General features: G+C 43.7%; 1 protein-coding gene across 2 annotated transcripts in view; it reads right to left on the bottom strand.

Moving 5' to 3' along the window:
* RABL6 (RAB, member RAS oncogene family like 6) overlaps positions 1-16,441 on the bottom strand; it is an 83,827-nt gene extending 67,386 nt beyond the window's left edge. For both annotated transcript variants that reach the window (XM_082264422.1, XM_082264423.1), the window contains exon 1: positions 16,260-16,441. In XM_082264422.1, the coding sequence (XP_082120548.1) occupies positions 16,260-16,389 (130 nt within the window). In that variant the 5' untranslated portion in view covers positions 16,390-16,441. The remainder of the gene's footprint in view (positions 1-16,259) is intronic.
* Between the last annotated feature and the right edge of the window lie 206 nt (positions 16,442-16,647).

Raw genomic sequence — 16,647 nt, 5'->3', positions numbered from 1 at the left:
TGTGAGGTATCCTGACTGGAGAGATTATGAAAAAATAAAAAAAATCATAATTTCCTTTCAATTTCTTTTTTAAAAATGTTTTTTTTCTTAGCACACTGTCATCAAAGCAATAGTGTTTTCAAAGTAACACTGTACTATCATAGGGTAGTGTTCAGGATTTTTATTTTTTTTTTCTAGAATTGCTTATACCAATGAATTTCATTGGTATAAGTAACCATTTTTACTGAATGAAAGGGATTCATTCAGTGTCTTTTGTTGAGATTAGCTGTAACTGGTCAAAGCTAATGATTGGCCTTGTCTGTACCTTGTGATCACTGTGTCCAATACCAGTAGCAACACAATTGTATACAATGGAAGGCATTGTGACCTACAATGGAAGGCCGGTATAGTGATCAGTCATCGGCTGTGAGGCGCCTTCTAAAATTACATCATAGGACGTCCACTCCGAAGAAAAAGTCCCGCCCAGCCATCAATCTGGTAAAGGCCAGGTGGAAAGGTGTTAAAGTTACTCCCCAGATAAATGGACACATAAGAATGTTTTTTTTAAAGCAGTTGTAAACAGCGGCTGTTGTAAAAAAAAAAAAAAACACACCTGCAAGGCAATGGCATAATGTGCTAGTATGCATTGCATACTGGCACATTATGAAATACTCAGTTTGGAACTAAGCTTTCCAGCGCTGTACTGTCGCTGAGAGAGCTGACATGTTCCCCCGCTCTATCTTCCTGGTTTGCTCACTGCAGCTATGCAATTGGCCAGAGCCGTGCTGACATCACTGCATGCGGGAGCCCCCTGTTCCGGCACAAAGCTGTGAAGGTACGGCAAGGAATGCAGGACCTTCAGAGCGCATGCGCCAGTGAGGTGTTGGGGATTTTGGAAGGTTTATATCAAGACAGATTTGGGTACTATGGCAAACTATGTGTCAACAAGTAATTAAAGGATTACTAAATGCATTATTCTGTTTTTTGGTTTTTTATTGCCTGCAGTTAATTTCACTTTATAATTTAGAAAAAAAAAGGTATGTGTTGATCAGGGATGCCTGCATTATTACACACAACTAAGTATCAAAAAAGATCAAAAAACCCTACCAGACTCCACAACCCTACTGGGGCTCCCCGGTTCCGCAACCCTACTGGGGCTCCCCGCTTCCGCAACCCTACTGGGGCTCCCCGGTTCCGCAACCCTACAGGGCTACCCGGTTCCGCAACCCTACAGGGCTACCCGGTTCCGCAACCCTACAGGGCTACCCGGTTCCGCAACCCTACAGGGCTACCCGATTCCGCAACCCTACAGGGCTCCCCGATTCCGAAACCCTACTACTTGTTCACAGAACGTGTTGACTCATTCTACGCTATATATATATATATATATATATATATATATATATATATATATATATATATATATATATATATATACACACACACACACATATACACGTTATGTTTAAATATATGGACACATAGCACAAGATAGGGAGTATTTTTTTTTTTTGTGTTTTAAACTTTGTTGATAAAAACATATGTTGTACACTTATATTGACTGCATTCTCTCTGGCGGCACACTTAAAGTCCCATTTTATCTCTCGGTCTCCTCCCCTTCCTCCTTGGTAGAGGTGAAAGGGGAAATTTTCTAGTTGGTTTCACACTAGGGATGGTGCCCCATTGAGACAACTGAATACACCGTGAGGGTCCCACCACTACTAGTACTTTATTGCCTTTAGAAATGACAACACAAGAGAAGCACATGAGTTGCCATTGTTGTCCTACTGAAAATCTCCGATCTCTCGCTACCTCTGGCTTCAATACATTCAGAGTAACAGTCTACTAACAGAATTTTGTTTGCTTCAGAACTGCATCTCACCCAATCCAAGTCAATAGGAAGGCAAAACAACTTGAAGCAGGATGGTGCAGCTTAGAAGGGGGTCAACTGCAAGTCAAATGGACCAGTCAATGAACTAAGAGACATCTCAAAGTGGTCTCAAAAGAAGAATTCACCTGAAAGCAAGATGCATTTGCACATCAACACAAGCCCTTACTTATACAGTGCCTTGCAAAAGTATTCGGCCCCCTAGAACTTTGACCTTTTGCCACATTTCAGGCTTCAAACAAAGATATAAAACTGTAATTTTTTGTGAAGAATCAACAACAAGTGGGACACAATCATGAAGTTGAACAAAATTTATTGGATATTTCAAACTTTAACAAATAAAAAAACAGAAAAATTGGGCGTGCAAAATTATTTAGCCCCCTTAAGTTAATACTTTGTAGCGCCACCTTTTTCTGCGATTACAGCTGTAAGTCGCTTGGGGTATGTCTCTATCAGTTTTGCACATCGAGAGACTGAAATTTTTGCCCATTCCTCCTTGCAAAACAGCTCAAGCTCAGTGAGGTTGGATGGAGAGCGTTTGTGAACAGCAGTTTTCAGTTCTTTCCACAGATTCTTGATTGGATTCAGGTCTGGACTTTGACTTGGCCATTCTAACACCTGGATATGTTTATTTGTGAACCATTCCATTGTAGATTTTGCTTTATGTTTTGGATCATTGTCTTGTTGGAAGACAAATCTCCGTCCCAGTCTCAGGTCTTTTGCAGACTCCATCAGGTTTTCTTCCAGAATTGTCCTGTATTTGGCTCCATCCATCTTCCCATCAATTTTAACCATCTTCCCTGTCCCTGCTGAAGAAAAGCAGGCCCAAACCATGATGCTGCCACCACCATGTTTGACAGTGGGGATGGTGTGTTCAGGGTGATGAGCTGTGTTGCTTTTACGCCAAACATAACATTTTTCATTGTTGCCAAAAAGTTTGATTTTGGTTTCATCTGACCAGAGCACCTTCTTCCACATGTTTGGTGTGTCTCCCAGGTGGCTTGTGGCAAACCTTAAACAACACTTTTTATGGATATCTTTAAGAAATGGCTTTCTTCTTGCCACTCTTCCATAAAGGCCAGATTTGTGCAGAGTCTCCCAAAGTTTAGAGAGACGGCCAGTTCTTCGTAGATTTGCAGTCGTCTGATACTCCTTCCATTTCAATATTATCGCTTGCACAGTGCTCCTTGGGATGTTTAGAGCTTAGGAAATCTTTTTGTATCCAAATCTGGCTTTAAACTTCTCCACAACAGTATGGGCTCTTTCACACGGGCGGTCCGATCAGATCCGCCTGTCAGTTTTTTAGGCGGATCTGATCGGATCCTCCATGCAGCTCTATGGGGCAGTGACCTCCGCTGACACCCGCTGCCATCCGCATCCGATCCTGTGCTGAAATCTGGACGGATGGAAACCCTATTTTTCCATCCGTTCAGTAATCGGAGCGGAGCGGATCTGATGAGAGCGGACAAGCGGTCCGCTCTCCTCCGATCCCCCATAGAGGGCAGCGGGGGCTGAGACACCTCCCTCTCCGCTCTGCAAGCGGAGACGGAGCTGTCATCCGCCCTGCTCAGCGGGGATCGATCCGCGATCCCCGCTGAGCAACACGGATCCGCCTGCGGAGGCGGACCGTGTGAAAGAAGCCTATCTCGGACCTGCCTGGTGTGTTCCTTGTTCTTCATGATGCTCTCTGCGCTTTAAACGGACCTCTGAGACTATCACAGTGCAGGTGCATTTATACGGAGACTTGATTACACACAGGTGGATTCTATTTATCATCATTAGTCATTTAGGTCAACATTGGATCATTCAGAGATCCTCACTGAACTTCTGGAGAGAGTTTGCTGCACTGAAAGTAAAGGAGGCTGAATAATTTTGCACGCCCAATTTTTCAGTTTTTTATTTGTTAAAGTTTGAAATATCCAATAAATTTCGTTCCACTTCATGATTGTGTCCCACTTGTTGATTCTTCACAAAAAATTACAGTTTTATATCTTTATGTTTGAAGCCTGATATGTGGCAAAAGGTTGCAAAGTTCAAGGGGGCCGAATACTTTCGCAAGGCACTGAATATAACAAATCCAAAACTGCATATTCATTTTGAGTCAATGACACAAAGTAAGACTGGCAAGGATCTAACATTTTAGGAAAGAGGTTAGCAATGGAATGCTCCCTTTTTCTCTTTAAGACCCAGACTATGTCGGTGTTTGTTCTGTAAGGTGGAGTATCTGGAACCAGACGTCATTCATTTCATCCTTGCACAGACAGGTCAGGGTTTTCCATCTCTAATCTCACGCTGTGTGCTATCTTTATTTACTTCCAAGGGCGAAGAGCTTTCTCTGAACCTCAAATCGATTTAAAAAACTTGTAACAAGAAAGTATGGAAGCTCAAGCTGCCATTGCTAACCTCTCCTGAAAATGCTGGATGCCTGGCTGTCATGCTGGTCTAATAGCTTCAGTACTTTGACATACTGACCAACAAGTATGCAAATAGGGAAGTTCTAACTTCAGTCTGGGCTTCAAATCTGAATTCTTGTCATGGATCAGTGACTTAAAGCATTAAAGCCAGAGCCTAACTCCAGCTATTCTATATTACAGAATTAACAATTCCTTCTAGATTTTTATTTGGGTTTTTGACCCAAACAGATTTTCCTTCACATTCTGACTCAGTGATGCCCATACAAGAAGTAGGTGGAATGGTTGGCCTCAGAATGGGAGGACATAACATTGCGAGTAGGGCTGCAACTAGCAAATATTTTCATAATCGATTAGTTGGCCAATTATTGTTTCAATAATCGAATAACCTTAAAAAAGTGTCATGTATAATTTAGTTAATATGTAAAGTTTAGAAAAAAGCTATTTATTCTTAAATATCTACATGCATTGGTAAATATAAATAACCAAATATATGGTTGGGGAGCAAAATCTCTAATCCACTCTGAGAATAACAGACAGAAGAGATATACTGTATATACTAGGCCTGAAACAACTAATCGATTATGAAAATACTTCAACTATAGTATTTTCATAATCAATTAGTTTGTCAGCCGATTAGTTGGCCTGCATATAGAATGCATTATTTGTTTACATATCAGGAAATACAGTGCAGCACACATACAGCTCAGTACACCATCCATACATGTCCGTATACACAGTGCAACACACATACAGCTCAGTACACCGTCCATACATGTCAGTATACACCCGGGGTCCTCAATAGGCGGACTCCGGGCCACCTCCGGACCCATACGGATTAAAATCTGGACCGCCGAAGCGGTCTGCTTCCTTCTGTCTCAGCGGGGGGCAGAATCGGGAGGATCGGAGTGGCTGTGTTTAGCGCTGCATGATTACAAAAAGCCGAGGACAAGTTCTTCTGCGGCGGAGAGGATGTCCTGCAAAGTCCCGCCTCCTGGGCCGGCTCTTACCTATGATAGACAGAACACTGGTGACGTCTATCATAGGAGCCGGTGTTCAGGAGGCGGGACTTTGTAGGACATCCTCTCCGTCGGGTAAGAAGAACTTGTACTCGGCTTTTTGTAATCATGCAGCGCTAAACACAGCCACTCCGATCCTCTCAATTCTAACCCCCCCGCTGATGACAGAAAGAAGCAGACCGCTTCGGCGGTCCAGATTATTGGGGGCACACACACTGGTCAATCTGCAATATTGGGGGCACACACACTGGTCACTGCATTATTGGGGGCACACACACTTTTCACTCTGCATTATTGGGGGCACACACACTGGTCACTGCATTATTGGGGGCACACACACTGGTCACTGCATTATTGGGGGCACACACACTGGTCACTGCATTATTGGGGGCACACACTGGTCACTCTGCATTATTGGGGGCACACACACTGGTCACTGCATTATTGGGGGCACACACACTGGTCACTGCATTATTGGGGGCACACACACTGGTCACTGCATTATTGGGGGCACACACACTGGTCACTGCATTATTGGGGGCACACACACTGGTCACTGCATTATTGGGGGCACACACTGGTCACTGCATTATTGGGGGCACACACACTGGTCACTGCATTATTGGGGGCACACACACTGGTCACTGCATTATTGGGGGCACACACTGGTCACTGCATTATTGGGGGCACACACACTGGTCACTGCATTATTGGGGGCACACACACTGGTCACTGCATTATTGGGGGCACACACTGGTCACTGCATTATTGGGGGCACACACACTGGTCACTGCATTATTGGGGGCACACACTGGTCACTGCATTATTGGGGGCACACACACTGGTCACTGCATTATTGGAGGCACACACTGGTCGCTCTGCATTAATGGGGACACGCTCTGCATTAATAGGGGCACACACATGGTCGCTCTGCATTAATGGGGACACGCTCTGCATTAATAGGGGCACGCACATGGTCGCTCTGCATTAATGGGGGCACGCACACTGGTCAATCTGCATTAATGGGGCACACACATGGTCGCTCTGCATTAATGGGGGCACGCACATGGTCGCTCTGCATTAATGGGGGCACGCACATGGTCGCTCTGCATTAATGGGGCACACACATGGTCGCTCTGCATTAATAGGGGCACACACATGGTCACTCTGCATTAATGGGGGCACACACAATGGTCGCTCTGCATTGGATGGGGGCAAGTTTTGGGGGAATGCCTTTTTTTGTTATTGGCGTTCTGTATTTGGAATTTGACGGACACTTTTCCGGACCTCGGACTGAATGGAAAATTTGTAAGTGGACCTTTCAAGTTTACATTTGAGTACCCCTGGTATACACAGTGCAACACACATACAGCTCAGTACACCCTCCATACATGTCAGTATACACAGTGCAACACACATACAGCTCAGTACACCCTCCATACATGTCAGTATACACAGTGCAACACACATACAGCTCAGTACACCGTCCATACATGTCAGTATACACAGTGCAGCACACCTACAGCTCAGTACACTGTCCATACATGTCAGTATACACAGTGCAACACACATACAGCTCAGTACACTGTCCATACATGTCAGTATACACAGTGCAACACACATACAGCTCAGTACACCCTCCATACATGTCAGTATACACAGTGCAACACACATACAGCTCAGTACACCCTCCATACATGTCAGTATACACAGTGCAGCACACATACAGCTCAGTACACCATCCATACATGTCAGTATACACAGTGCAACACACATACAGCTCAGTACACCCTCCATACATGTCGGTATACACAGTGCAGCACACATACAGCTCAGTACACCCTCCATACATGTCAGTATACACAGTGCAACACACATACAGCTCAGTACACCCTCCATACATGTCAGTATACACAGTGCAACACACATACAGCTCAGTACACCCTCCATACATGTCAGTATACACAGTGCAACACACATACAGCTCAGTACACCCTCCATACATGTCAGTATACACAGTGCAACACACATACAGCTCAGTACACCCTCCATACATGTCAGTATACACAGTGCAACACACATACAGCTCAGTACACCCTCCATACATGTCCGTATACACAGTGCAACACACATACAGCTCAGTACACCGTCCATACATGTCAGTATACACAGTGCAACACACATACAGCTCAGTACACCCTCCATACATGTCAGTATACACAGTGCAACACACATACAGCTCAGTACACCCTCCATACATGTCGGTATACACAGTGCAGCACACATACAGCTCAGTACACCCTCCATACATGTCAGTATACACAGTGCAACACACATACAGCTCAGTACACCCTCCATACATGTCAGTATACACAGTGCAACACACATACAGCTCAGTACACCCTCCATACATGTCAGTATACACAGTGCAACACACATACAGCTCAGTACACCCTCCATACATGTCAGTATACACAGTGCAACACACATACAGCTCAGTACACCGTCCATACATGTCAGTATACACAGTGCAACACACATACAGCTCAGTACACCGTCCATACATGTCAGTATACACAGTGCAACACACATACAGCTCAGTACACCGTCCATACATGTCAGTATACACAGTGCAACACACATACAGCTCAGTACACCGTCCATACATGTCAGTATACACAGTGCAACACACATACAGCTCAGTACACCCTCCATACATGTCGGTATACACAGTGCAGCACACATACAGCTCAGTACACCCTCCATACATGTCAGTATACACAGTGCAACACACATACAGCTCAGTACACCCTCCATACATGTCAGTATACACAGTGCAGCACACATACAGCTCAGTACACCATCCATACATGTCAGTATACACAGTGCAACACACATACAGCTCAGTACACCCTCCATACATGTCGGTATACACAGTGCAGCACACATACAGCTCAGTACACCCTCCATACATGTCAGTATACACAGTGCAACACACATACAGCTCAGTACACCCTCCATACATGTCAGTATACACAGTGCAACACACATACAGCTCAGTACACCCTCCATACATGTCAGTATACACAGTGCAACACACATACAGCTCAGTACACCCTCCATACATGTCCGTATACACAGTGCAACACACATACAGCTCAGTACACCGTCCATACATGTCAGTATACACAGTGCAACACACATACAGCTCAGTACACCCTCCATACATGTCAGTATACACAGTGCAACACACATACAGCTCAGTACACCCTCCATACATGTCGGTATACACAGTGCAGCACACATACAGCTCAGTACACCCTCCATACATGTCAGTATACACAGTGCAACACACATACAGCTCAGTACACCCTCCATACATGTCAGTATACACAGTGCAACACACATACAGCTCAGTACACCCTCCATACATGTCAGTATACACAGTGCAACACACATACAGCTCAGTACACCCTCCATACATGTCAGTATACACAGTGCAACACACATACAGCTCAGTACACCCTCCATACATGTCAGTATACACAGTGCAACACACATACAGCTCAGTACACCGTCCATACATGTCAGTATACACAGTGCAACACACATACAGCTCAGTACACCGTCCATACATGTCAGTATACACAGTGCAACACACATACAGCTCAGTACACCGTCCATACATGTCAGTATACACAGTGCAACACACATACAGCTCAGTACACCCTCCATACATGTCGGTATACACAGTGCAGCACACATACAGCTCAGTACACCCTCCATACATGTCAGTATACACAGTGCAACACACATACAGCTCAGTACACCCTCCATACATGTCAGTATACACAGTGCAACACACATACAGCTCAGTACACCCTCCATACATGTCGGTATACACAGTGCAGCACACATACAGCTCAGTACACCCTCCATACATGTCAGTATACACAGTATACACAGTGCAGCACACATACAGCTCAGTACACCATCCATACATGTCAGTATACACAGTATACACAGTGCAGCACACATACAGCTCAGTACACCATCCATACATGTCAGTATACACAGTATACACAGTGCAGCACACATACAGCTCAGTACACCATCCATACATGTCAGTATACACAGTATACACAGTGCAGCACACATACAGCTCAGTACACCATCCATACATGTCAGTATACACAGTGCAACACACATACAGCTCAGTACACCCTCCATACATGTCAGTATACACAGTGCAACACACATACAGCTCAGTACACCCTCCATACATGTCAGTATACACAGTGCAACACACATACAGCTCAGTACACCCTCCATACATGTCAGTATACACAGTGCAACACACATACAGCTCAGTACACCGTCCATACATGTCAGTATACACAGTGCAACACACATACAGCTCAGTACACCGTCCATACATGTCAGTATACACAGTGCAACACACATACAGCTCAGTACACCGTCCATACATGTCAGTATACACAGTGCAACACACATACAGCTCAGTACACCCTCCATACATGTCGGTATACACAGTGCAGCACACATACAGCTCAGTACACCCTCCATACATGTCAGTATACACAGTGCAACACACATACAGCTCAGTACACCCTCCATACATGTCAGTATACACAGTGCAACACACATACAGCTCAGTACACCCTCCATACATGTCGGTATACACAGTGCAGCACACATACAGCTCAGTACACCCTCCATACATGTCAGTATACACAGTATACACAGTGCAGCACACATACAGCTCAGTACACCATCCATACATGTCAGTATACACAGTATACACAGTGCAGCACACATACAGCTCAGTACACCATCCATACATGTCAGTATACACAGTGCAGCACACATACAGCTCAGTACACCATACATGCCAGAAGACATAGTGCAGCACACATACAGCTCAGTACACCATCCATACATGTCAGTATACACAGTGCAGCACACATACAGCTCAGTACACCATACATGCCAGAAGACATAGTGCAGTACACATACAGCTCAGTACACCATCCATACATGTCAGTAAGCTTGTGAATGTGTGAGGAGCAATGCCTCATGGGACATGTAGTCCTGGCAAGGAGAAGGAAGTAATTTAAAGTGATACTAAAGTTAGATTTTTATTTTTTTTATTTACCTTGCTATATAAGGGAACTTAATATTATACTTTGGGGATTGCTATAGGGGCACTCTTAAGGCAGGAGGAGCAAAAAGCGCCGACAGGGCACCCCAGAAGAGGAAGTAAAAGTACTGATACTTTTTCTCAAGTACTCCTGATATCAATTACCGATACCAAATTGTGTGTGTGTGTGATATAAGCAATATTATTTGTTTCACTGTTATAAATGAACCTCGCTTATAGTAGCGGTTATCTGCTCTTTTTGTACTATAAAGGGCTTATTTAATTTTTTTTTTAACCCCATTTCACACCTATGCATTTTTTGGTGCTTTCTGCAGAAACGCACTTCAGTTCATTGAACATGGTTTCCTATGAGACGCGTTCACCTCTATGCTTTTTTCAGATGCTGCATATTTGGAAAGGGTCAAGGACTTTTTTCAACTTCAATTGGAAAAGATGCAGAAAAGCATGTAGTGCGTTTTTGGCGCGATTTGCGTTTTTTTAATCTGCCCAACAACAAATTGGCCAAAGAAAAGCATAAAAAATGCAAAACGCAAAAAGCACTGCAGAAACAGACAAAAGCAAACTGCATAGGTGTGTACCGAGCCTTATGCTGGCCATACAAGTATCGATTTTCGGACGAGACTTTTCATTCTAAAAATCTTTGTACATTTCGCTGTATGAAAGAATGTCCATTGAAAATTTCACTTGCTTTTAACATTTAGTTTTAAAATGAATGTAATTTCTTTTTAACAAAAACCACATACACTGTCTGAAATTTTCTTTGACCAAGAAGTTTTCTTTTCCGCTCCTTCCTACTTTCCCATCAGTGCTGTCGAAAACAAAAGTCGATTTGACCCCATTAATGCAAACAAACGTTCTTAACCACTTCTGGACCGGCAGATCTTCCCCCTTAATGAACAGGCCATTTTTTTGCAATTCGGAACTGCGCTACTTCAATGGACAATTGCGTGGTCGTGCGACGCTGTACCAAAAAAATCCTTTTCTTCCACCCACAAATTGAGCTTTCTTTTGGTGGTATTTGATCACCTGTGCGCTTTTAATTTTTTGCGCTATAAACAAAAAGAGAGCGACAATTCTGAAAAAAAATAAAATATTTTTCACCCAAAAAATCTAATTTTTTCATCTTTTTAGGCTAATTTGTAGTCTACATTTTATTAGTAAAAAAAAAGAATAAGCGTATTTTGATTGATTTGCGCAAAAGTTCCCACGTCTACAAACTAGGGGAAAGATTTATGTCAATTTTATTTATTCATTTTTTTTTTTTTTACTACTAGTACTGTAAAGGCAGCGATCTGCGATTTTTAGCGGGACTGTGAAATTGCGGAGGACAGATCGGACCCCTAACTGACATTTTTGACACTTTTGGGGGGGGGGGGGGGGGGAGGGAACCAGTGACATTACTACAGTAATCAGTGCTAAAAATAGGCACTGTTACTGTACTAATGACACTGGCATGGAAGGGGTTAACCCAGGGGCGATCAAAGGGTTGAGTGTGAGCCTAGGGGGTGTTTTCTAGCTGTGGAGGGGGATGGGCATTTGAAATCAATACAGAGACCTGTGTTCCTAAATAAGAGGAACACAGGAGCTCTGCATTGATACCAGAGAGAACAACGGTCTGCTGTGTTTACAACAGCAGGCCGCTGTTCTCTCTTCAAGGAGAGCGATTGCAGGTGCCCGGGGGCAAGGTACGGCAATTCGCGGGAACCTGCCGCCGTATAACTGCCTATGACAAGACCTGCCTTTGACAAGGGAGTCCGTCAAACATAATATATTACAGTTCTGTTTGAAAATCGGCAAAACAGTCTTTAATTTTTTTTCTTTAACCACTTGCTGACCGCCCCACGCAGATTTACTGCAGCAGGGCTGCTCGGCCGCGCATAATCACGTAGATCTACGTGATTATAGGCATGCGGTCTTGGCGTGCGCTGCCAGAGACGCTCTCCCGCTGTGATTAGACACAGCAGGAGCCAGACCGCTGGAGGAGCGGGCACCATCGCTGCCGGCCTCCCGCAATCTTCAGAGAAACTAACAGGAGAGCTGCCTGCTTATGTAAACAAAGCAGGTGGCTCTCCTGTCAGACAGGCACAATAAGATTGTGTGTCTCAGCTAAGCTGAAACACCGATCTCTGTGTGTCTGTCACAAAGCTTCCCCCCCCCCCAGTTAGAAAGCACAATTTAGGAGCACACTTAACCCCCTGATCACCCCCAGTATCAACCCCTTCCCTGCCAGTATCATTTATACAGTAACGGTGCTGAAGGAATTTAGGACAAAAAAAGGTAAAATCATTTAGGTTACTGCTGAGGCACAATTTAACTTTTTCTACATTTCTACAACATATAAAATCTTCAATTTTTGAGTTCTGGTCCAATTTATCAGGGGGCCTGATGCTTTATTGTGCCGCATACAAAAATAAGAGCTCAAGATTTTAGTTGGTAAAACTGAATAGAGAAAATATAAGAGCCCTGGCAGAAAATTAATTTTTTTGTGCTTTAAAGGGTACCTGCAATACAGACATAACCATTGCAGATTTCCTTCCAAAAACACCAGTTGTCTCACCGTCATGTTTTTCCAATGGTTTTAGTACTGGGCTGGAACAAGCAAGCAGATGAGGAAAAGTTAGAATCCTGATCTGCACACTTTCACTGGACCAGTGATTCATAGGGTGAGATTTACTAAAACTGGTGAATACAGAATCTGGTGCAGTTGTGCATAGGGAACAATCAGCTTCCAGGTTTTTGGCCCATGTTCACACTGGGAACCATTTTTAAATAGTGCAAGTTCAGCTGAACTCGCACAATTTCAAGCCGATATTTCAGTCTGACTTTGGAGGGGGAGCAATTTCTCAGACATCTGTGTGGGTTCCTGCACAGATGTCTATGGAAATAGCCCCCCCCCCCCAAATCGCCAAAAGTAGTACAGAAACTACTATTGGGAATCGGTACGGCACCTCAAAGTCGGCGTCGCACCGATTTGGCCTCTGCCATTGCCGGCAATTGCCTCCGATTTGACATGAAATTTGAGATGTCAAATCGCATTTCATATCGGACCAATGTGAGCGTGGGCATGAACAAGCTGAAGTTAGAAGTTAAAGAGGTTGTATACTCCGTTAATTTTTTTTTTTCTTTTTACAAGCTGAAAGATAAACACATAATGAGCTAGCATGCACCGTATACTAGCTCATTATGAAATACTTACCTTAGAACGAGCCCCCGTCATGCCGTCCGCTCACCTCTATGACAGGCGACATGTCCAGTCGCCCGTCTTCCGGGATCGCGGCATCCGCCCATCTGATTGGCCAGAGCCGCGGTGACGTCGCGCGCGCGTGAGCCAACAGTCACTGCGCGGATTTCTGAAGAAACGGCACCAGCGGCCGTTCCTTCAGAGCGCATGCGCCAGTGACGTCACTGGCTGCATGTAAGGTAAATATCTCCTAAACGGTACATGTTTAGGAGATATTTACAGTACCTATAGGTAAGCCTTATTATAGGCTCACATATAGGTAAAAGTGTCAGAGGAGGGTTTACTTCCTCTTTAATTGGTTACTATTCACAGCTGCACTGGACTCTGTGTGCACCAGTTTTAGTAAATCTCCCCTATCTATATTCTCAGAAAGGCCCTGGATCAGTATGACAGGCAGGGAACTTGTATTTTCAACATGAAAGGTCAGCAAAAATGAAATGGAGAATCTGTTTTGATTCCATTATTACTTTTTAAGTGCCAGAAAAAGAAATTCTTTACACATATATATATATATATACACAAAACTTTGTGTTTATGGACAACACCCCTATTTTTCCCGCTATTTAAGCCTTTTATAATGACTGCAGGGAAGATTCGTAATCAGAACAGACTTTGTGCGCTGTCAAAAGAATTCCATTGCTGCACAGTCACATGCAACTCATAAGATATCCATAGCCAATGCTTCCTTTCAGAAATAGTCATGGTATTTTTTGTTTTTAAGTTCCATAAATCACCAGAACACTGGGCGATATGCTCACTGCATTTCCTATTGTACCAGACTGTCAGAGTGACCTTCCATTATGACTTCAGCCTTGTACACACGATCAGATTATTGGAAGAATTTTTGTCTGTTTTTTGTTGCATGCTAGTCTCATATCGAGAGTAAAGAGGTTACTTTCATATGAAAATTCTCATATGACAGAATTCAACTTCAGAAGTGATGCATGTGTTGAATTGTTTTGTATGTGTTCTTTTGTTTCTAAGCATGCCTAGTCTTGCTCTTACAATTTTTTTCAGATGAAAACTGTACTGATTAAATGAAAATGAGACGTTGTGTTCACATAGGATAACATTTTTATAGCCTGCACATCCAGTTTTTGTCATCTGAAAATCCATAATAGGCTATCGATAACACTATAATATTGATCCGAAAATCGGCAGATCATTAGTTGGATGAAATTTTACTTCCGATTTTCTTATCTTGGGTACGGGCATTAAGTCACTAATTCAGAACAAGCATGCATACCAGGAAAGGCCAAGGTACCCCTCTGTATAATTATTCTAGGTCAGTTATGAAACCAAAGGTTCAACACTGCAGCCATGAAATTAGCATTTGTGAATGGATGAATTTAAATAGAGCGGGCAACTGGTATAGATAAAGGTGAATCTTAACTCCAGGAAAGCAGCTACCTACCAAAGGATCTATAATTTAGATGATTCAGACTTGTGATCCAGGCACCCCTGAAAACCCAGTGGGGGTTCCCGAAAAGTTCCATTAGGAGCAATCGGAGGCTGACAGCTCCCGCAGCTATCGCCGTCGCTCGCATGCAATCGCTCAACCAGATATTAAATGTAACTGATCAGCCCTGACACAGACAGTCTGCATCCAGCACTGATCACTCACAGATTAACCGATTAATGAGCGATTAAATGGGAGTGGGCCCAATTAGTTGCAGGAGCTGTCAACCTCCCAGTGCTTTTAGTGGGGCTTCCACCCACAGCTAATCAACTGGAGCCCCTGCTGGGTCTCCAACATGTAAGCGCTAATGGCCCCAATTGGCATGTGTAAATGGGGCCTCTATAAGGCAATATTAAGACACATTCAGGTACTTGCACTAGTTGAGTTCTTAGTACAATCATATTCTCCTGTGCTTGAGTGGTGTTATGGAGCTGAATGTATCACAGGTTCTTGGTGGTTCCAAAGCAAGCACAGGTTCTGCTGACCTCTGAGTCGGGGGGGGGGGGGGGAACCCAATGGAAACACTGTAAAACATAGAAAAGAGGACGCACCAGCCTTGCGCATTACTAAAGTGGTATATTTAATAATGTATAAAAAGAAGCATACTCACAAACACACTAATGATAAAAGCACATCACGGTCCATAGAAGACACAAAGGGACCAGGTTCCCTCGCAAGTCTGAGGACCTTTCAGATGTCTGACGTGTTTCGAGAAGGGTCCCCCTCTTTCTCAGCGCCAGTCTGAGATGTTGCATTGAAGCCTGTCAATGTAACATTTTAGACTGGCTCTGAGGAAGTGGGGATCCCCTCGAAACACGACAGCCATCTGGAAGGTCATCCAACTTGCTAGGGAACTGGTGGCCTGGTTGCTTTTTGGACCTTAATGTCCTTTTATCATTAGTGTGTTTGTGAGTATACTTCTTTTTATACAATATTAAAGATACCACTTTGGTAATGCGCAGGCTGGTGTGCCCTCTTTTCTTTGTTTTACTAGTTGAATAAGATGTTCATATGATCTGCTCGGAGTTCAACTTTAAAAACAAAAGAAATGTGGTTCAGCAAACAGTATATGCCTCTTACTATTATATTGTACTCCTTTGGCGAACCGCCTCTGTAGCACCTGGTTCATGGACTGAAGTCCAGCGGGGATATTCTTATCTCTAATGGCCGATACATCTGACCCGACCAGTTTCTTTAAAGCCGAAAACATCTTCTCTTTTGTCGACAGGGCGAGCCCGCAAGATCAACACAATATTTTGTTGGATTACTGCGAAATGTCTGAAGAGATCTCAAATACTAAAAAATCTGCTGGAAGGAAATAGCAGATAGCAGACATTACAAGACGTGGGTAGCCATGCTTTAAGGATGCTTTGTAATTTTTCCTCCGATAACAGCTTAAATATGTTCAGGTTTCCAAGTAGTTGAAAAGTGTAACAGTCAACAGGAAGGAGATGATGGCTCCAGGATT

Source organism: Pelophylax lessonae, assembly GCF_965119305.1.
Source record: "Pelophylax lessonae genome assembly, chromosome: 7".
NCBI lineage: Eukaryota > Metazoa > Chordata > Amphibia > Anura > Ranidae > Pelophylax > Pelophylax lessonae.
This window is presented reverse-complemented; position numbering and strand designations above follow the sequence as displayed.